The sequence below is a fragment of the Ictalurus furcatus genome, chromosome 17 (assembly GCF_023375685.1).
Source record: "Ictalurus furcatus strain D&B chromosome 17, Billie_1.0, whole genome shotgun sequence".
Taxonomy (NCBI): Eukaryota; Metazoa; Chordata; class Actinopteri; order Siluriformes; family Ictaluridae; genus Ictalurus; species Ictalurus furcatus.
Genome location: NC_071271.1, coordinates 7,964,834 through 7,986,131, shown reverse-complemented (window position 1 = coordinate 7,986,131; position 21,298 = coordinate 7,964,834). Strand labels below are relative to the sequence as shown.

Here is a 21,298-nt window from a genome sequence, read left to right as displayed (position 1 = left end):
GGTTTAACATACAAGTTCTTCTCATGTTTCACCGTTTAACAGCTATTTAAGACGTTCACAGGCTTAAGCCCATAGGTATTCATCGGGCACAAATTGTACTGAAGACTGCTTTTTACATTTTTTGTGTCACACAAAATCTAGACTTTGTTTCATTTACTACTGTTTACTGATCTTTACAGTATTTTTTATTAGGTAGAAACATTTTATTTCATTATTTTGAAGGCATCTTTGCTCTACAGCATTTCTTTGAATGTGCATAAAACTTTTCCACAGTACTGTATATAAACGCTCTGCCTAGAATGTTCTGACACTAGAATTAGAATTACATGATGAAAGAATGTGTAATAGAATAACAACAGTTCCATTGGAAATGGAACTACAGAACTGTAAACTGCGCCTCAGTATTCTGAAATGAATCATTCCCTGCAAACCTTACAGAGATCAGTGAGTTGTTTGTTGTTATTGTTATCATTATTGTTGTTGTTGTTGTTGTTTCAGAAAGGTAGGCTATGCAGCTTGTTTTTCCTGCTTTGGCATATTATTAAAAAAGGGCTTAGTCAAACGGGTCTCAAACTTACTCGAGTTAAACGCTACTATTTTCCAAACAGACATTTCCTAATGTAAAGTTAATTATCTTTATTAATGCTTCGTAAGTCAGGATATCAATCAGCTAAATGACTTAATAAGATGGTAATACTTAAATATTAGAAAAATTAATGGCTGTTTATATGTCAACAGTGTACTTCTGTATAGTACATTAGTAAGCTTTGGGAGCGTATCTGTGTTCCCAGGGTCCTATGTTTTCCAGATATATATGGCACAGAATGAACAAGGTGATTTAAATCTGGAGTTAGGCTTCAGCATAAGTGAGAGCTGAGACATGTTCATGCTTAACATTTTGTTCTTTTTATGACCGCTTACTGTGTTTTAGAGGCTACAGTGTGGCATTTCTTCAGTTTAGTGTATACATTTCACTAGTGTTCATGCACGGAATTGAACTGTATGAATGTAGACTATTTTTAGAGCAGCACAAATGAGGGTTCAGCATGTGCAACTTAGTTCATTTTTCAAGTTCATAACTTTTTCATAAATTTTGAAGAGTGGATGAAGGATGGATTTTAAACTAATGTACAGTTGCAAAATTATTCAACCCACCATTGCAAATCAGTTTTATTGTCAAAATGTACAGACTTTCAGCTGTTTGCGATGAACAAATCAAACAAAAGCAATTGAAATAGTTCAACACAACGAATGCTTCAAGTGGTTTCCCCAAATTCAACTGAAAATGCAACTTATAATGACTTCTCCAGTCTCAAAATTATTCAACCCCTTCATGACAAGCATCTTTAGTATTTAGTAGAGCACTCTTTTTCTATTATGACCTGCTGATAATAAACCTGGTTTGCAATGGGAGTTGAATAATTTTGATTGCAACTGTATGTTGTTATTCATTTAAATGTGTCTGTAAATGGTGTTTGAAGTTAAAAGGTAATAACGTTAATAAGGCCCAGGGAAAATCAGTCCTGACTATATAAATCCTTTTGAAAACTTAATGTGTGTTAACAGAATATTGAACTGGGGAACATAGGAATAACCCCTATAATTCTGGTTAGCGAGAACTAGCATACCTGATAACACCTAACCACACATGGTGTACTTTTTTTTGTCAGGTGTATTGAATGCTGTGTTAAGCTTGTAATGACTGCGTGCAATTTTAAAAACGGTCTGGTGGTCCATTTAAGAAAACGTGAGAAATTATTTCCATTAAAAGATCATTGATGATTTTTAAAAAAAGAAATGGTCAACTGTCCAGTTTTAGTCGCCTGAATTTGGTCCTTTTTTTTGTCAGCTAAACCTACACTAAAACTAACAGCAACCAAATGCTAAAATATCACTTGTTAGCTGTAAATATCAACAACGTGTCTAACGCTGTCACTTTAGGTGTTGCATGATTTAATCTCCATCCATTTGTGAGGCGTTAATTCCCTGTTCTGTTTCTTTTGCTAGCAAGATGTCTTCGCCAGAGCAGTTTTTGAGAAGGACGCTCACTCCACAGGTGTTGATGAGGAGGAGCGTCATGGCAGAAGGCCCATTTGAGGCCAGGCAGGTGTACAAACTGCTGGAGTTGGTACGCCAGAAAAACAAAGAGCAGATAAAGAAGTTAGTGCATTTTTCCGTCTCAGGTCTGATCAACCGGACAGAGCCCATGCACGGGAACAGCGCACTGCACCTGGCCTCAATGGCCAATGATCTGGAGATGGCTCAGCACCTCCTGTCTCTGAAAGCTCATCCTGATATCCAGAACAAATTGGGACAGACTGCAATGATGCTCGCTGCACAGCACTGTCATGACCGCATGATGGAGCTTTTGGCCAATAAACGAGCCAACATGAACCTAGTGGACAAACAGGGCAAAGGTGTGCTTCTGTTTTCAATCTTTGTGTTAGGATAATATGTATTATTTAATAGATAAGTAAAGAGCAGTCTGACATTTATAATTGTCTTTTATTTTTTTTGTTTTTACTCTGTCTTATCCCTTCTTGTCTTTGTCTCTGTCATTCCATACAGGACTGCTGTTTTACTGCATCGGCCTTACAGAAAGGCATGCACGATGCCTGGAGATGATGTTAACAACGTCTCCTATGCAGGGAAACCTGTGTTCCTGTTCGCCTGTGAACAGGCAGAGTGGTGTGAGAACCTCTGCATGAGGCTTTTAGAGAGCGGAGCCGATCCCAACGCCACTGATCTGGTTTGTCTTAACATTGTGTTCCTCGATCAGAGATGTGCATTGAACCCCTCTCCAGAACTTCTTAAACAACGTCTCGACTTACAGGCAGAATTTAATCTTATTTCGACTAAAGAGGCGGAACACTTGTTGTTACGTACTCGTAGTTCATATTATGAACATGGCGACAAGCCGAGTCGTTTACTGGCACATCAGCTACGGCGACAGGCTACTTCCCGTCTCATACCTAGTATAAAAAACACTTATAATATTGTCACTACAGATCCCATGGAAATTAATGCTACTTTTAAATCGTTTTACTCTTCGCTTTAGAAGTCCGAATTTCCAACAGAAAATACTAAAGTGAATGCATTTCTTCAAAACCTTTGTAACCCTGTTATTGATTCGAATACTGCTATGCAACTGGACTCCCCACTCTCTCTTGAAGAAATTTTAATTTCAGTTAAAACTATGCAATCTAACAAAGCTCCTGGCCCGGATGGGTTTCCAATTGAATTTTTTAAAACGTTTATTGGAAAACTAGCTCCGTTGCTTTTGGCTATGTTCAACGAATCTTTGGAATGTGGGTCTTTGCCGCCAACTCTGACACAAGCCATGATAGCTCTGCTTTTTAAGGAGGGTAAGGATCCATCCTCCTGCGGTTCTTATAGACTGCTGTCTCTGCTTAATGCAGATGTAAAGGTGTTGGCGAAAGTAATGGCATCTCGTTTAGAGAATATACTCCCTTATATTATATCTGAAGAGCAGAACGGTTTTATAGAGGGACGTCAGTTGTTTTTTAATACCCGTACACTCTTTAATATAATTTATTCAAAGCATTCGTCTGTGCTCCCTGAGATTGTGATTTCATTAGATGCTGAAAAAGCATTTGATAGGGTTGAGTGGGAATATTTGTTTGCAGTCTTGAGGAAATTCGGATTTGGGGATAAGTTTATTTCTTGGATTAGCCTCCTTTACTCATCCCCTAATGCCAGGGTTCGGACAAACGATATTTATTCGGATTATTTTGCTCTCGGACGAGGGCGTCGTCAAGGTTGTCCTTTATCCCCTCTGCTTTTTGCTGTCGCTATCGAGCCACTATCTATTGCACTAAAATCTTCTTCCTTGTTTAAAGGAATAGTTAGATACGGTGTAGAATACAAACTGTCGCTATATGCTGATGATTTGTTATTGTACGTAACCGATCCAATTGCCTCTATGCCAGCTGTCTTGGGTGTTCTGGAGTCCTTCGGTGTTGTCTCTGGTTATAAATTAAATTTAGATAAAAGCGACTGTTTTCCTGTCAATACTGCAGCATTTTCTCTCCAACAGTCAGATTTACCGTTTCGATTTAGTCAGTCAGGTTTTAAGTACCTAGGTATCAACGTGACACGTTCTTTATCTAATCTTTCATCGGCTAACTTGACTCCCCTTATCTCAAAGGTTAAATCTAACATTCAGAGTTGGGGTAACTTACCCCTTTCTCTAATTGGCAGGATCAGTGTCATCAAAATGAATATATTACCGAAGTTTCTTTTCTCGTTCCAGCAAGTGCCTCTTTCTCTGCCAAAATCATTCTTCGATTCATTGGATAAGATAATTAGTACATTATTTGGGGAGGGAAGCCACCAAGGGTTAGTAAATCTTTATTGCAGAAATGTAGACTTAGTGGAGGACTTGCATTACCAATTTTCAATTCTATTACTGGGCTGCGCACATTCATAAACTTTGCTACTGGGTTAAATCTCCTGGATCTTCTTGGTGTAAATTGGAAATATCTTCTTGTAGGGAATCCTCTTTACCTGCTTTGCTTTACTCCTCTTTACCTACAAAACTCTCCCTATATACTGATAATCTAGTTGTTCTCAACACACTTATGACTTGGTATCAATTTAGACGGCACTTTAAATTTGTAGGTGCATCCTCTTTGGGTCCTTTAGTCAACAACCATCTATTTCCTCCATCGTGTTTGGACTCCACATTTTCAGTATGGTATGACAAGGGTATTAAACAACTTGGAGATTTGTATGCCGATGGTGTGTTTGATAGCTTTGCCAATCTGGCATCCACTTATGACCTCCCTGTGATGCATTTTTTTCGGTATTTTCAAATTCGGAATTTCGTTTCTAGATGTTTTCCTGATTTCCCCTCTGCGCCTCCTGAACAGGCTTGGGAAAGCTTGTTTTCAAACAATCCACATCAGAGAGGAATGATTTCTAGGATTTATGATTTTATTCTGGCGCTAGGTAGTGAGTCGAGTAACAAAATTAGGAATGCGTGGGAAACGGAGTTAGGAGTACAGATAAGTGAGGAGTGTTGGGAACGTGGGTCTGTTTTTTTTTACCATCATGTCCACTATTCTTAGGGTAGATTTAAAGCCTTGCCCATTGATTGCTGTCTTTGGGATTCCTGATGACTCAGTTCCATTGAGCTCGATACAAAAGGATTTTATTGCTTTCACATCCCTTATAGCAAGACGTTCCCTACTGTTGCATTTGGAAGTCTGCTAAATACCCATCTATCTCCCAGTGGCTAAAGGACGTGATGTTTTTTCTAAAACTCGAGAAAATAAGGTATATGATGAAGGGTTGTACGGACAAGTTTTTTTTTATAATTGGCATCCCTTTATCGTATACTTTATGGAGTTACAGACATTTCCCACTTAAATTTTTGTGCCTGTTGTTGGGTCTTACAATATCTATATAACCAGCGATAGTTATTGGGTAGCCATGATGAGCCGGGGGGGCGGGGGGCAGGTTTACTTTTAATTTTGTTTTCCTTTGTTAGTATAAAAAGAAAAAAAAACTGTGAATGTTTACTGCTGTGTGTTGCTCAGCAGAAATGTTCAATAAAAATGAAACTGGAAAAAAACAACAACATTGTGTTAATGCTTACCCTCTCCCATACAACCAGACACCTACCTAAAAAATGTGCCCAGCTTTATGTTTGACGAAAATATGAACAGATCATTTTAATCTTAACAGAATTTAGGGGGTATGTCACAGTCTGTGGTATGATTAGTCTGGAAAATACAGTAATGTAGTAGTGTGTGTTTTCCAGATGACGGGGCGCACGGCTCTGATGGCGGCAATGAGAGCTGGATCTGTTGCACTGGTGAGAAGGATCCTGCAGAAAGGAGGAAACCCGAACACAGTTGACAGAATGCGAGTGCACTCTGCTCACATTGCAGCAGCCAAAGGCCTCTTAGAGGTCAGACAGGGTCACTATTTGTGTATAACACTTTATAATAGGTACAACATTACTACGGTTATTATCTCAGGCCATGTCATTGTAGCCAGCTGAATTATTATTAATATTGTATTATTATCTCAGGTGCTGAGGATGTTGTCGGCATACTCGGCTGATTTCAACCTGATGTCAGAGCTTGGAAACACGGCACTGCATGAAGCTGCAGCTGAAGGCCACACTGAGTGCTGCAGGTTTCTAATTCAGAGAGGTGTGTAACAGCGCATTCTAACAGTAATTATTAACATGAATTTAGAGATGCACCATACTAAATTTCTCAGCTGATACCGATAGCCAGAGTGATTCAGAGTGATATCGGCCGATACCGATAGTTCTGCCTTTTATTCCTTCTTTTAAATGAATAATAATTAATTCCACAATTCTGAAAGAAATGAAATAAAAACTTTATTCTCTCCATTTGAACAAGTTGTTTCACAGTAACTGGTCTCATAAACAGAAAACACATCACTCTAATTAACATTAACACATGAACTCAATTCTGAAGATTAAAGTAAGATTTCTTAACTTATTGAATGTTATTAATTCATATTAACAGAATTACTTGACTGAATTATAAAAAAAACCTCCTGTTAGTCTCACATTCACTCTCCACAAACACAAGCATTTCTACTTCATCATTGACATCACGCTGGTAATATATAATATCAACTTTTTATATATTAACATTAACTGGATATGAAATATACTACTCTACACACATATTTTTCTGTGCAATATATACTTTTTTGTCAACTCATCTTCATTTAAATCTTTCAACAATGTACTGGTGCTTTAATTCAGCTAGAGCAGGGCGGCAAAATATTTTTAGACTCGACGCCGAAACTGCCGCTTCACTGCTGCAGCGTTCGGTGTAAAATTTGATCAGTGCAGAGATTACAGAGATTACACACTGCAGTTTTGTCGTCATTCCACACAAGAGACATCATCTTTATACACAGCACGAAATCAATGTGATTTCCCATCCTCTTTTTATTGACAGGATATAATCGGCCCTGATTATCGGACGTTTTTAAACTATCGGCCGATAGCCCATAAAAAAAAAATAGCCTTTATCGGCTGATACATCAGTGCATCTCTACATGAATTCACTCTTAAGTCAATCAAATGGAAATAAATAAGATAAACTGCAGCCGTGCAGAGTGAAACCTGATCATTTTAATACTTTTAAGAAGATTAATGTTGATTGTAATAATGGGGACAAACAAAAGAGGGGGGAAAAACAAAAGAATGAAAGCACAAAAGAAAGAAAGGAAGGAATAAAAGACAGTACGTGCCTCTTTATGGTGTCTGCTCTAATTGTAGGTGAGTCTTTATTAAGAACAAGTTAATCCAAATCGGAAAAAAAAACAAAGTTGAAACAAAGGCATGGGTCAGTCTATTCACAATCAGAGAATAATAACAAATATTATAAAATTACAAATGCTTGAAATCATCACAAGTATTTTAAGTATCTTGCATTAGATTTTTTTTAAAAAAAACTAACATTAATTAAAAGAATGACATTAATCTGAAATTTAAGCAAGAAAAAGCCACAGCATACCATTTATTGAAATTATCCCAAACAAAGCTTGAGTGCTAATGCTTCACATGGCCTTACATATTAATATGATTTACTGTGTGTCTTTTATTACCAGGATGCAACCTGATGTTGAGGAACAAGTTTGGTTTAATTCCAAGTCAAATCGCTAAAGCAAACCGCCACAAAGATGCTCTGAGAGAACTGGAAAAAGCAGAGGAAGCTTTGAAGCCTGGACGAAGTAAATCCCCTCAACTCTGGGCAATCAGGCTGCACGATTGGTCATTTGAGCATGAAGCAGTGCTGAGGAAGGTCTTCCAACCTGCTGTGAAGGGACAGTCTCATGTGGAGACTGTTTCAAAGCAGCATTTTATATCCGTCCTGCAGGCACTTCATGCTCCTGTAAATAAGAGCGATCTGAAAAATGTCTTCACAAGTCTTGACAAGGAGAGGAAGGACCTAATTAAAATCAGTGACTTCTTCGATGGACTCGACTACCTGCAGGAAGAATTTGTGCTATCACAGAAAGTCACATGCCCTCTGCCCGGTCTCACTCGTGACCACCTGCCGGCTAACCATATTGAGGACCCTCTTTTGTACTTTGATGAGCCGAAGGAAATGCACATCAGCATGAACCAGCACGTGACAAGAGATCACTTGGAGTCACTGATGGTAGCGTTCAGTCGGAATGTCCCGGTGGACATTAGGGACTGTTATTACAAAACGCCGCTCATGACTGCCTGCAGAAGTGGAAAGAACCAGATAGCTCGCTTCCTCATCGCACTCGGGTAGGGAGAACCACAGAATGGTATTATTTGTAACAATAATCAATGCTGTTACTACTGACTCTATGGTAGTAGCTGTATTTCAAAGGGAGATTGCAGTTAGTCACCATTTAGGTTTACAGTTACATCGCATACAAGTCAACGTGACACTAAATATGTATTTAATCTGTGTTGCCAGGGCGGATGTGAATGCGTATGACCAGTTTAATCAGACTCCTCTACATCATGCCTGCTTCGCCGGACACGAGGCCATCGTCGAACTTTTACTGCAGCACGGTGCGGTAGTAGATGCCAAGACCTCAAGTGGAGTGACGCCACTAATGAGGGCCATCCAAAGCTGCAGAGTCAGCTGTGTGGAACAACTCATTAATTTCCACGCTAACATCAAGGCCACAAACAATCGTGGTACTTTATCCGACTTCTGTTCATCTCTGTGCTAATTAGCATAAATAACTGTGATTTACAATGAGCCCCAATGTCCGCCCTCATTGCTTGGGGTCCTCCTGTTGTCTCAGACAGAACTAATCCGGCCTGAATAGGGCATTTAGCTCACAAGAAGATTAGAGAAGCAGGAAAATGTCTCCTTTGTTTCTCTCAGTGTGTTCTTACTGTTCTCTGGGAAAAACTATAGAGATATTAAGGAGATATCTTCAGTGATAACCCTGTTTTAGCAATTCTGTAGGAAAGAAAATGGCAAGAATTGGCAGAACACAAAACAGTACTTGTGTTTAAATTCAGCTTACAGGAAGTAGACCCTGACCAACACATTGTTGGGCTGGTCAAATCCATATAAAAAGATGTTAAAATTTCACGTATTATTTGCGTCAATGGAAGTTCACTTAGGTCTGAATTTTTACTTGTCTTTCTCGTGCAGGACAAAACTGTAAGATGCTCGCTCAGCTGTATGGAAATAAGAGAATCTGTGATTTAGTCAAAAATAGGTTAGTGCATGCACTGACAAGCCAGGCACATGGATCACGAGGAAAAACGACAGCAGTACCTCCTGCAGTTAAGGTCAGCAGACGATTTTTCATACACTTTCTACCTGTATTCTCTTTACACATATTACACCCATGCTGAAAAAAAACCCCAATAAACACCAACACAGAAATTCTAATGGTGTCTACTACAAATACCATTACAAACTATCAGCTAACAATTAAAACTGTTACCATTATTGGCCCTTAATGGTATCACTAGACATAACATGCCACCAATAGAAGGCAACAAATTAACAGTAGAGACCCACAGAGACCATTATAGTTTCCTTGAAAACCAAAACAATTCCCATTATAACCATTAAAACCAATACAAATTCTGAATTTGAACAGACGAAAAATTTTCAATTTTTTTCAGCAGGGATTATACTACACTATACTGTACTGTACTATACTATAGCACACTGTACTCTACAGAACTATACTACACTCTACTGTACTACACTATACTGTACTATACTAAACTGTACTGCACTATACTGGTCTATACTAAACAAAATTATACTGTACTATACTACACTATCCTGTACTATACTATACTCTACTATACTACACTGTACTGTATTAAACTAAATTATACTGTACTATATGAAATTAAACTACTGTAGTATACTATAGAACACTATACTCTACAGTACTATACTACACTCTTCTATTATATTATATTATACTGTACTATGCTAAACTAAATTATACTGTACCATACTATACTAAACTATGCTGCACTATACTAAAATATACTATAGTACACACTATACTGTACTATACTTTATTATACTACACGACACCATACTGTATTATACTGTACTATACTAAACTACACTGCACTACACTATAGTGTACTATATTGTACAATATATTAAATACTATACTATACTACACTCTACTATACTAAACTATGCTGCACTATACTATACTGCACTATACTAAAATATACTACACTACACTCTTCTGCATTATACTATACCGTACTTTACTATACTAAACTGTACTACACTATACTGTACTTTACTATACTACACTACACTATGCTGTATTGTACTATACTAAACTATATTACACACTATACTGTACTATACTGTGCTATACTGTGCTAATCTATACTGCACTACATTATACAATGCTATACCTAACTATATTACATTACACTATACTGTATTGTACTATACTGTACTATACCTAACTGGCTCATTGGATAACTGTATGAATTCTGCATTCCTAATAAAGTGGACAGTGAGTATATGTTATATTACAGAATAATGTTTGATAGATAATTGAAGAACAATAGGCTATTTATGATTGTCATTTTATTCCACGTCTTGTTCCCTTTGTGTACCGTTCCATACAGGACTGCTGTTTTACTGCATTTCCTCTACAGAAAGGCACGTACGATGCCTGCAGATGGCGGGTAACATGAATGCAGATGTTAACAACATCTCATCTGTGAACAGGCAGAGGAGCGTGAGAACCTCTGCATGAGGCTTTTAGAGAGCGGAGCCGATCCCAACGCCACTGATCCGGTTTGTCTTCACATCGTGTTAATGCTTAACCTCTCCCATTAAACCAGTTCCAACAAAAGTCTAATACAGGTGTAAACTCTACGTTCTGTCTCTTGAGGTGTAAAAATGTTTGTTCATTTTGGGATGTTGCTGCCGAGGAGGTGCATGGTGGCCAAGGGACTTATGACCCTAGTGGGTAAGAGAGAAAAGGAGCGTTTGTGTTGTCTGTTTTTGTATGCTTATTATTATTATTATTATTATTATTATTATTACATACAGTGAATGTGCATCTCAGTACCACCAGTAGTAGTGCTGGAGTTATGCTGAAGTGAAGTGCTATTTTAGAGGCGGGTCTAAAATCAGTATACAGCAAAGCGACATTACGTACTAATTGGATCAGCATTTCAAATCCTGTGCTGAAGAACAAATAAAAAATTAATTTGTGTTTCTTCGCATCCCTGCAAGCAATAGTAACAATCCTGATAAAAACAGCAGCCCGCAAGTCCAACCTCATGCTCAGGGCTCCTCCAGATGGCAGGTGTATCCTTATTTCCTATCACCTGAGACTGTGCTCCCTCTGGTAATGTATGTTGTATAACTAATTAACTAGTACTCTTCAGCAAAGTACTTGTAGCTAACCCATGACGGTCAAGGATAACAAATGGGCAAATGGACATGATCATTAAAAGGCATCTTGAAGTAATTCTTGACACAGGCATTTTCTGTTTCTCTAAACCTGTGTCTGGAAGATAGGTAATAAAAGACAAAAAGCAAGTGGTAGATTATATTTTTCAAAATTTAATAACACTTTTCAGAGCAAACTGTGTCAAAAGATGTATTCACTCACCAACATGTGGTGTGGTTACCAAAATATCATTAGAATTATAGTTGGACTGAAATTTATGCTATTTTGCAACTTTGTTCCTTCCAAAATCCCTGTAACTATCTGTACACAACTCCTCCCAAAGCCAAAACATAGAATAATCCTGAATTATATTTGAGTTAAAAACTCATACAATGCTTCTAATATTGAATGTATTGAGAATATTAACCGGGAATTTTGTGATCACAGATATTAATGCGAAATCGAGCAAACGCAATATTCAAAATTATCGCAGATTTTCTGCAGCTTTGGGCCAAGACGTGTCATGTGATGTCACCACAACACGCATTCAGCCAAAGCCCTCTTCGATTCAAGTGCGTTGAACATGAGCACAGCTAAAAGGTCTCATTTACCAACAAATATCACTGTGAAACAGTTTCGTGCAATTGCAATTTCACCAATTCAAGAAGTTTTCAGAAAAAAAAAAAAAAAACCCACAAAAAAAACTCAAGTTGCATCGCAGATTTTTTAAAACGCCGCAGCAAAATCAAGCATTTTTGGCCGCAACAATCCCCCCCCAAAAAACTTATAAAAAAAATTCGATACATAAATGCTATTTTTTCATTCTTTTATGATCGACACAGTATAAATGACAAAAAAATAAGATTCTATCTTAATTGCTGGTTTGTTACTTATAATTTGTCGTGGTTATTGATGTGTAGAAATAAACCTTGTGAATTGTAATTCATTTTTACATGATACCATGTCTCATGTACTATATGAAACCAAGTAAGTATTTATGCAAAATTTTCTGTGGAACAAAAAACAGTTTACAATTCACACAATAACCCATTATCATATGATAATGATACAGCTGATGTGTTTTTATGTTGTACCCAAAGTTGGATTTTGGGTTGTGATGCCCTCTGAGGAGTATTGGGTTGTTCCTTTAATCGATTAGTACACATATTATTCAACAGTTTACTACACACAGCATTACAAATTACATTGCAAATGATGATCAAGACCTAAGCCTATCAGGCAAAGAAAACAGATGGCTTTTTTTTCTCCCAGATGTGCACCAAGGCTCATGAATGTAGAGGTCACCTAGATTAAATCAGTGAAAATCAAAAGTAATTGCAACTAAAAGCAAATGTACCTCTTTTACCTCCTGCATCCCATCCCCTGCATCAGTGGATTAACTTTTTCCACCAGGTGAATTTTATATACATTTGGATTGAATACTGTTTTATCAGAGTAGTTTTCAGGTGTTTCTTGTATCACTGTAATAAGGGGCTAAAAATCTTACCGTCTATTTTGTATGTTTTAATACGTTCCCTAATGCTAAATGGGAGGGTTTATATACTTAATATTCACCAAAAATAACAAAGTATATTAGGAAATTTAAAACTGTTACATATTGATTGAATTAATTTGTGTATGTACAGTCATGAATGAGCAGTCCACCTTTACACCAGTGGGCTGAGGTGAGAGACTCTGAGCTGTGGAGGCTGATCACCATCAAAATGAGCAGAAAGCAGAGGACCTGTTGACAGGCGCTTCACTGATGAATCGACATTCTTCCTACTGAGGAAGAAAAAAAAAGAAATAAGAATTACATGAGTAATAAATTAGTTTATCATCACTTTTTAACCACGCACCTCAGTTTGTTCTCTGTCCCGCTGCAAGCTCTCTTCTTGTAGCAGAAGAAGAAATAAACAGCCGCTGCTGCAACGAGTAGGACTAAGAGAAAAACTCCCATCAACACTCCACCAACCACTGCTGCAGTGCTGCCGTCTGTCAAACAGCAAAGCTCTCATATAGCAACGAGACTTTAAACATACTTTTACTGATAAATATGTGACGTCCTACTCACGTGCCACTTTCACAGCGATGCTGCACGCAGCCTCACCCAGATTGTTGGAAGCTCGGCATGTGTATGTTCCAGTAAAGACAGTAGAAAGGTTGGACAAGAGAAGAGAACCAGTACGCTGATCTGCAACACAGGAAATATTTACATGTATCCTGTTAGTTACAGATTTCCAGTTCTAGTGTAGAGTGCTTATCAGCCACGAATCTGGTTGCTGTTGATTAATTTTCTGTAACAGCATCCCTGATAAAAGTGTCAGCTGCAAGGTTTATGTTAATGAGCTCATTCTAATATATTATTGTTTCTATAGTAACATCTCATTCACTAGGTTTTGTATGGTGTACACTCCACATACAGTATCTGGATGGATGGGTGGATTGGTGGGTGGGTGGGTGGATGGATGGGTCGGTTCCCGTTCATCCCAAAAGTGTTCATGGGGCTCTGTGCACTCAAGTTCTTCCACACCAACCTTGGCGAACCATGTTTTCATGGAGCTTGCTTTGCACACAGTGGCACTGTCATGCTGGAACAGGTTTGGGCCTTTTAGTTCCAGTAATGGAAAATTTGAATGCTACAGAATCTAAAGGCATCCTATACAACAGTGTGCTTCCAACGTAGTGGCAAAAGTTTGGGGAAGAACCACATGTGGGTGTGATGGCCAGGTGTCCACATACTTTTGAATATATAGTGTATCAAGTCATTCGAAAACCTCCAGAGAATGTCTATACTTTCACAGTTAGATTCATGCAATGGGAAAGACGTGCACACACCCAGCCAGGATACACATTTTCCTGGGTTTGTGTTTGTGGCTAAGCCATGGCAAGATGCACTGTCCAGTGAAGAAGTGCTATTTTGTTCTTGGATTTTTTTGTGTGTGTTAGTGAATGTGTAACAACACAACTGATATAATCACAACCTGGTCATGTCAAAGTTTTCTTTCCCTGAGCTGAAAAGTTAACAAACCTTACTTCGTTCTGGTTCTGGTGAGCCGCAAGATAGCTGCACTGGTGGGAGCTCTGGGCAAACTCTTTTTGTAAATGTCTGATCCCACTCTTGTTCACATACTGTAACTACACATCTTCCAGGGTTTACAGTTAAGATCTTCACTTTACCTACATACTTCCTAGACATACATACAGTACCAGTTCCCTCTTTGCCCCACTCTCTTCTTCTCTTTCCCCCCATCTTCTTATGTATATATATTTTTTGCGTTGCACTGCTATACGGTACCTGATCCTCACAACAAGTATTTCAATGTACAACTTTCCTTGCCTTTTTGTGCACATGGCAAATAAACAGGAAACTTGAAACCATTAACAAATTCACAGACAAAACAATCAGCTGGCCAAACTTTCTAGACCAACAATAGTAGGTTGTACTACAGCTAAACAAGTACCTATTACTATTACTTGCACCCTTTTGGTTCTCAAATTAGATAAAATTCCGAAAATATAGAGTGACTTGAAAGTCTTAAGTAAATCCCCAAATCTGTTTAATGTTTGGTGAGCAAACAGCTGTGCTCCAGTTACAGAACCTTATCTCAGACTGAGGGTGGGGTTCAGCAGCAGAGCGGTGCAGTGGTAATCACTGACAATCAAAGCTGGTCTTAAAGAGATCTATGAGTTGTGGTACATACCTGCTACAATGCTGTTGGGGGGCAGAGGGGCTGTGTCTTTCTCTCGGTTCCAGGTATAGATAGGTGTAGGGACCCCCTGAGAGCTGTGGCATGTAAGTGTGACATCATCCCCCACGTAGGTGTGGCCACTTAGCTCACATACCGGCACCGATGGAGCCACTGAACAGCAAATGTAAGGAATGAGAAACGTCACTATTGGCAATGGTATCAGTTAATAACATTTCATCAGCTTTGTAAAATTTGTTGCTTAATTTAATCCACGTAATTATTCAATGACTCCAACAGAACTATTCATATCAGCGCTATTTAATGGCATCATTAGCAACTTTGATTCACAGTGTTGGACGTTCTCCTACCCAGCACAGTCAGGTTGATGAGACCCTGCCCACTTCCAGGCCAGTCGTTTGGATTGGTAATGTCACATATATACAGTCCGCTGTCACTGGGTTGGACGCTGTGGATCTTCACCGAGGCAACACCAGACACTGGAGGATTCTGCACTAAAGCCATTCTGCTCTCCCAAGAGTCCACCCAGTATAGTTTCCCATTGTAGTATAACACCTGCACAAAATGAATAAGGATATGAAGTGGAGCTACTGTTTCAATCCAAAGTGTGATGTTTTTTTCCCTTCCTCCTATACAACAACAATTTCCCATTTTAATTAAAAAAATAATTAATTAAAGATGACACCCCATACTTTTTATTTCTCAATAGTTGGGCTTAATGTTGCAGAAGGTCCATGAAACAAGTTAGTGTTTTGCTCAGTGGCCACTCTTTTTGGATCATGATAATGAGTCTTTATTGGGCACGTATACATTATAGAACAGTGAAATTCTTTTCTTCACATACCCCGGCATGCCAGGAGGATGGGGTCAGAGCGCAGGGTCAGCCATGATACAGCGCCCCTAGAGCACAAAGGGTTAAGGACCTTGCTCAAAGGCCCAACAGTGGCAGCTTAGCAGCGCCAGGGCTTGAACCCCCGACCTTCCGATCAGTAACCCAGAGTCTAGCAGTGCTGCCAAGCTCTCTGTTCTGGCACTGGAGACTTCTTCTAAAAATGCTAAATATGTACAGTACGTTTCCTCACAAAAAACTAATTGATTTTATTAAACGTTTTGAAACTTGAATTATTTTGTTTATTGGGTGTAATAAAATAGATTGACATGCTTTAATGTTCAAAAAAATTCCCACGCCCTGCCAGCAGTCCTAACTATGCTGTACACAGCTTCTGTGTGTACGTACGTATTCATGCTATACATCTTTGGAAAGCTAAAATTCTTGTGATTCGATTGACATAAACCGTTTCAAGATACAATAACAGCAGCTACAATCAACGTCTCTGTCAGACCACAAACATACAAACAAACACTTAAAAAACTGCAAACATTAGCTAGCAGGTCTGAGCCAACACAAAACTCTGCATTTGAACAGTCAATAGCAGATACTTCATAAAATAATCAAACACACTTACAGGTTCTGATTCAGAAGCACAAGATTAACTGAGCAAAATGAATCGCCCAACTTTTCAGGAGTAGCCTTTGTGTGTAGCCTGCATTGTACTCGCGCAGGTTCAGGAAGCTGTCCTCCGTAAAACGTGCTGTGCACAAGCAAACGTTTGGGTTGTACTGCTCTAAACAATAACCACTGATTCCAAATTTCGTCCGTTTTCGGAAGGCTAAACAAAGGGGTTTTGCTTTCGCACCAAAACACACAGCTCCCCTGCGACATGGCGACTGAATTCACTGAATCCTCGACTTCTTTCTTCGTGGCTGCCTTTGGGTGGGATAATGCTGATAGTGCACTCCGTGACGTAGAGGAATTACGGAAGTAAATCTGGACTTCGTATGAGGCATTTTGGGTGGGTCTGGAGCAATGTTCTCTGTCAGATAGAATAAATCCCTTTGGGGGAGACTATGAGCTTTGTGACTTTGCAGATCTTATACATGCACAAACAGATACATTACACACCCAAACAAAAACAAAAGATTAAAAGTCATGAAATGACTCCTTTAATCCATTTATGCTACGTTTACGTGTCCACCACATAAGTGTATAGTGCATTTATATTCTCCTTTGGTGAACAGTGGACTAGTTCAACAAACAGACTTCATGTTAAAACTATAATGAACTTTCTTTTACTTTCACACTATCCGTTTGAGGACGGGTTCCCTTCTGAAGGTTTCTTCCTCATATCATCTTAGAGAGTCTTTCCTTGCCACCATCGCCACCGGCTTGCTCAATAGGGATAAATTCACACATTTAAAATCTGTATCCTGTGTTTATATGTTTCTGTAAAGCTGCTTTGAGACAATGTAGGCGCTTTCACTTGTTTCACTGGTTCACTTGTTGTCCTTGCTTGGACCACTTTTGGTAGGTACTAACCACTACCTACAGGCAACACCCCACAAGACCTGCCGTTTTAGAGATGCTCTGACCCAGTCATCTAACCATCCCAATTCAGCCCTCGTCAAAGTCGCTCAGATCCTTACGCTTGCCCATTTTTCCTGCTTCCAACACATCGACTTCAAGAACTGACAGTTCAGTTGCTGCCTAATATACCCCACCCCTTCACGATCTCTGCCATTGTAACGAGATAATCAATGTTATTCACGTCACCTGTCAGTGGTTTTAATGTTATGGCTGATCGGTGTATAACTGAAGTATACTGGTTTCATACTTGCCTCCAGAACTGCTGTCAGAGCTGCTGTTACAGAGCATGTAGCAACACCTTCTGGCCAATCAGAATCAAGAATTCCACAGGCTCCTTAAGGCTTTTTAATATAATGTGAATGTTTAAGACTAGTGAAAAGGTTAGCTCTAAGTTTAGATGCTTACCCTCTTTGCTTGAACAGCGGGAGTACCGGGAGCAGCATAACGCCACTCCAGAGTGAAGCCCTGTGAAGCATGTGTGTTGTAGCTGCAGGAGAGCTCGGCTGCTGAACCGGACTCGGCGAACACTGAGCTCTTCACCACCACCGCATCCCAGGACCAGGCTTCATCTGAACAAGGACAAACAGAAGAAAGATTTTGAAGTGACTGAGCTTTTACAGTACACGGAAATGCCATGATGTTATTTAGACAAATATCAGATAATTAAAAGGTGTGCTGTTATATCCTAATAATCAATGGTGGGGTGATGTGACGGGGTAATTCTTATTTTCCTATAACAGCATGTCCAGAAATGTTCTATAGCGCTTATTCCACAGCAATTTTCCAATGCTTGTTATTATTTTCTTTAACTCAAGAAAAACGCACTTTTAGCAGTTTATAATTACATTTAATGACGTCTGAGAAACGAGCATTTATGTTATAACAGCTGCACACAGTTGTTCCCTCTCCATCGTCTCTTTTTTTGTTTTTTCCAATAAAACAGCGTGTCAGTGTTTGTTACAGTGAAATCAGAAAGTGCAAAAGTCCCCTGTCCTGAACGTTCTCCAAGAGCGGAAAACGTGTGCTGTTATAAAGTGCTGGCTCTGGAGACTCCTTCCATGTTTAATAAATGTCTCCTTACACAGTGATAATTCCTTGTTTTCAATGATGGTTCCTTGTTTAATAAGAAACACAAATATATGTTATAGTTATTGCTATAGAAATGATAACAGTGCATTAATGTAAACCTGTGATGTGCCTTGTAGCACCATTGTAAGAGCTGCTGTTATCGCTAGCTTACGGCCAATCAGATCCATTAATTCTACAGCGGTGATATAACTGCACGTAAAACACAGGCAATGTGGTAGAGCTGTTACCTGTCCGTTGTTTTTATGCATGCTAGACCATCTGATTTTATTTCTTAAAGCATTTTTTTTTCCATGTTTTAGGCTATTAGGCTATGCTGCTTTTTCGTTAATTACTCAGGGTGACTTATGTAAACATAACAAATCAGTTAAAATATTTCTAAACTGTTGGGGGAAGTATGAATACTGTAGATCTTGGAATAGCGCAGACTTTAGACTAAAAAATTGTTCTTAGTTGAGGTGAAATTAAATTCGGATACCAATATTTACAAAAATTCCACTATGCAAAAACTTTAACTTTCAAGACTGACGTTTCACAGAGGGTTAAATGTTTGGAAGCACAATTCAAAAAACTTCATAACTGAAGTGAAAGTTTTTTTGTTTTTTTTTTACTTACCAAAACAGTGGATCAAAATCCAATAGACAAACAATGTGCGAGTGTAAGCCATGTCAGGTTGTGTTTCTCACGTACAGGTTTCGTTTCCTCGTTGTTTGCTGAGATAACATACTGTACACCTCCTACCTGGGTGGCACTAAATAGCAGTGAACACAGTTAGTGCGTAAGCACAGGGCAAGCACGATGTGGAACCGTATGTAAATAAGACCAACACTCTGTACAAACAAAACAAGTGTAAATCTTACTGGTGTCTATCAAATAATAATCCAGAAACGTGCGGTTCAAAATTCAACAATTGTTGAGTTTATTCTATAGAGCGCAATCGTTGGTTAAAGAAATAAACACAATGTGAGTATAGGAGAATTTTGTTTTCCCTTCCATAAAAGAACTATGGCGTTAATATTTTCACCACTTTGCTTCCACCATGTGGACAATTATGGAACAAAGGCTCCAGAGTAAAACGAGCCAATCACAAATCAGAGATATTTAAGAGATAAGAGAAATGCTGTTACACTTATTTATGGCAATATTAATTCCAATCTACTTGCACAAAACCGAGTAGAGAACTGATGCGCCAACCAAAAAGTGAAAAAGGATAACGCATTTATGAATGGGTTCACTTTCTCTTAAAATATACAGTAAACCAAGTAACAAATATCTTTTTAAATAAAAACTATTGTTCAGACGGAGAGATCTGCCAATGGCTGTTAAAGAGTTGGGCTGTCAAATGTAGAAACTCCTGAGCAAAAAAGAGGCACAAGGTAACGTTTAAAGTAGAACACACCTAATGCAACAACTGTTGTCGAATCACTCTAACAAGAACTGAACTGCATCCATCAACGTCTGTAACTGTTTACATACCAGCATTAAATCACATGTTCTTTACTTTCCTCAAGTTCTTTTCTGGTAATTAGAGAAATATCTAAATCTGACAACAGAAACAGAATCTGTCAAATCAAATGGAGTTTTCACCCATGTCAAATTCTGACATGAATGAAAAATACTGTCTTGATGAGAGTTTTGAAAACTTAAAGGTAATTTGAAAACATAAGGATATAATTCACTGTTTTAGGCAAAATGAAACAAACAAACAAACAGAAAAAAACATCCTAATCTTAACCCATACGATATACTTTATAAAACAGACTACTAATATTTTACATAGAAAACTCTAACCTTGAATATAAAAAATGTAAATCTTGAACTTGTATAATGGAGTCATCGAGTCCAGTCCACTTGCTAAGAGCTGGAGAATTTGACTTGACTCGGCTAGACGAGCGAACCGGCCTGTTTCTGAGCGGGTACCATGACAGGCACAGCGCCACAGAGTGGCATGGATCTGACGAGTACAGGGGTGGGGCATGGTGCCTGAGACTGAGCTCCATCCGTCCTGAGTGTGCAGCTGTTCTTTGGTTGGTGGTGTTGGGCATGGGCAGGCGTCTTGTTGACGTAGCCAGGCAGCCCATGGAGAGGATTGGGCTCTCCTGGGTACAGATATGTTCCGCCTGATGCGGTGAGAATGGAGTCACAGCCATTAGGGGAGTACGGATAGTGGTTGTTAGGCATGTGAGAAGGGTCCTGAGGAGCAGGGCTGTTGGCAATAGAGGACAGAGTCCCATTCTTGGAGATGATGTCTGATGCGGTAGCACTTTTAGCCCAGGAAACCCGCTTTGGAGCCTGAGCATCCTCCCTGCAATGAATTAAAGAACAACACATCATACTTAAAAAAAAAAATCTGTTTATGCTTTATGTTGTCCTTCCCTCATTCCCCAATCAGCCTCTTTTTTCTCCGTCGTTCAATTAAGACAAAAAGAGATCACCAAACATGTGAAGGAGATGGGTGTTTATTCCCTCTATTTACTCCCTAATTTGGTCTTTGCCAATTCTCCAGCTCTCCACCTATCACACAGGTACCAAACGCAGAGGGTAAGGGCTAACATGTGCTTCCTCCAACCACATATTTTCAAACTGCTGCTTATGCTGCATCACAGGGCGGCCTAACACATTTGGAGAAAGTGCTGTCGACCATCTTTAATATACAAAGAGC

At 38.9% G+C, this 21,298-nt stretch overlaps 2 protein-coding genes and 1 pseudogene across 6 annotated transcripts in view; 1 reads left to right on the top strand and 2 right to left on the bottom strand.

The window, feature by feature from the left end:
* The first annotated feature begins 52 nt into the window (after nucleotides 1-52).
* LOC128621093 (ankyrin repeat and EF-hand domain-containing protein 1-like) lies at nucleotides 53-11,472 on the top strand (annotated as a pseudogene).
* Nucleotides 11,473-11,568: 96 nt separating this feature from the next.
* Nucleotides 11,569-20,567, bottom strand: LOC128621096 (V-set and immunoglobulin domain-containing protein 2-like). 2 transcript variants are annotated; one of them, XM_053646585.1, is made up of 8 exons: nucleotides 20,428-20,567; nucleotides 19,252-19,387; nucleotides 17,956-18,119; nucleotides 15,476-15,680; nucleotides 15,120-15,278; nucleotides 13,490-13,609; nucleotides 13,275-13,410; nucleotides 11,569-13,200 (listed from the first exon to the last, which is right to left on the bottom strand). In XM_053646585.1, exons 2-8 carry the CDS (start codon nucleotides 19,301-19,303, stop codon nucleotides 13,083-13,085), a joined length of 954 nt encoding a protein of 317 aa, XP_053502560.1. In that variant the 5' UTR covers nucleotides 19,304-19,387; nucleotides 20,428-20,567; the 3' UTR covers nucleotides 11,569-13,082. The 2 variants fall into 2 exon arrangements, with proteins under 2 accessions (XP_053502560.1, XP_053502559.1); XM_053646584.1 differs by lacking the exon at nucleotides 20,428-20,567 and adding an exon at nucleotides 20,036-20,157.
* The window catches only part of esamb (endothelial cell adhesion molecule b), a 42,175-nt gene continuing 40,403 nt past the window's right edge, over nucleotides 19,527-21,298 (bottom strand). For all 4 annotated transcript variants that reach the window (XM_053646577.1, XM_053646578.1, XM_053646580.1 and 1 more), the window contains one exon: nucleotides 19,527-20,941. In XM_053646577.1, coding sequence (XP_053502552.1) covers nucleotides 20,521-20,941 — 421 coding nt within the window. In that variant the 3' untranslated portion in view covers nucleotides 19,527-20,520. The remainder of the gene's footprint in view (nucleotides 20,942-21,298) is intronic.

Bases quoted from the DNA above. Each gene is read 5' to 3' on its own strand.
- LOC128621096 (XM_053646585.1), bottom strand. From the start codon at position 19,303: ATGGCTTACACTCGCACATTGTTTGTCTATTGGATTTTGATCCACTGT. The intron at 13,411-13,489 runs GTGAGTAGGACG...GCTGTTTGACAG, and splicing joins CATCGCTGTGAAAGTGGCAC to ACGGCAGCACTGCAGCAGTG. The intron at 13,201-13,274 runs GTGCGTGGTTAA...TTTCTTCCTCAG, and splicing joins GGGACAGAGAACAAACTGAG to TAGGAAGAATGTCGATTCAT.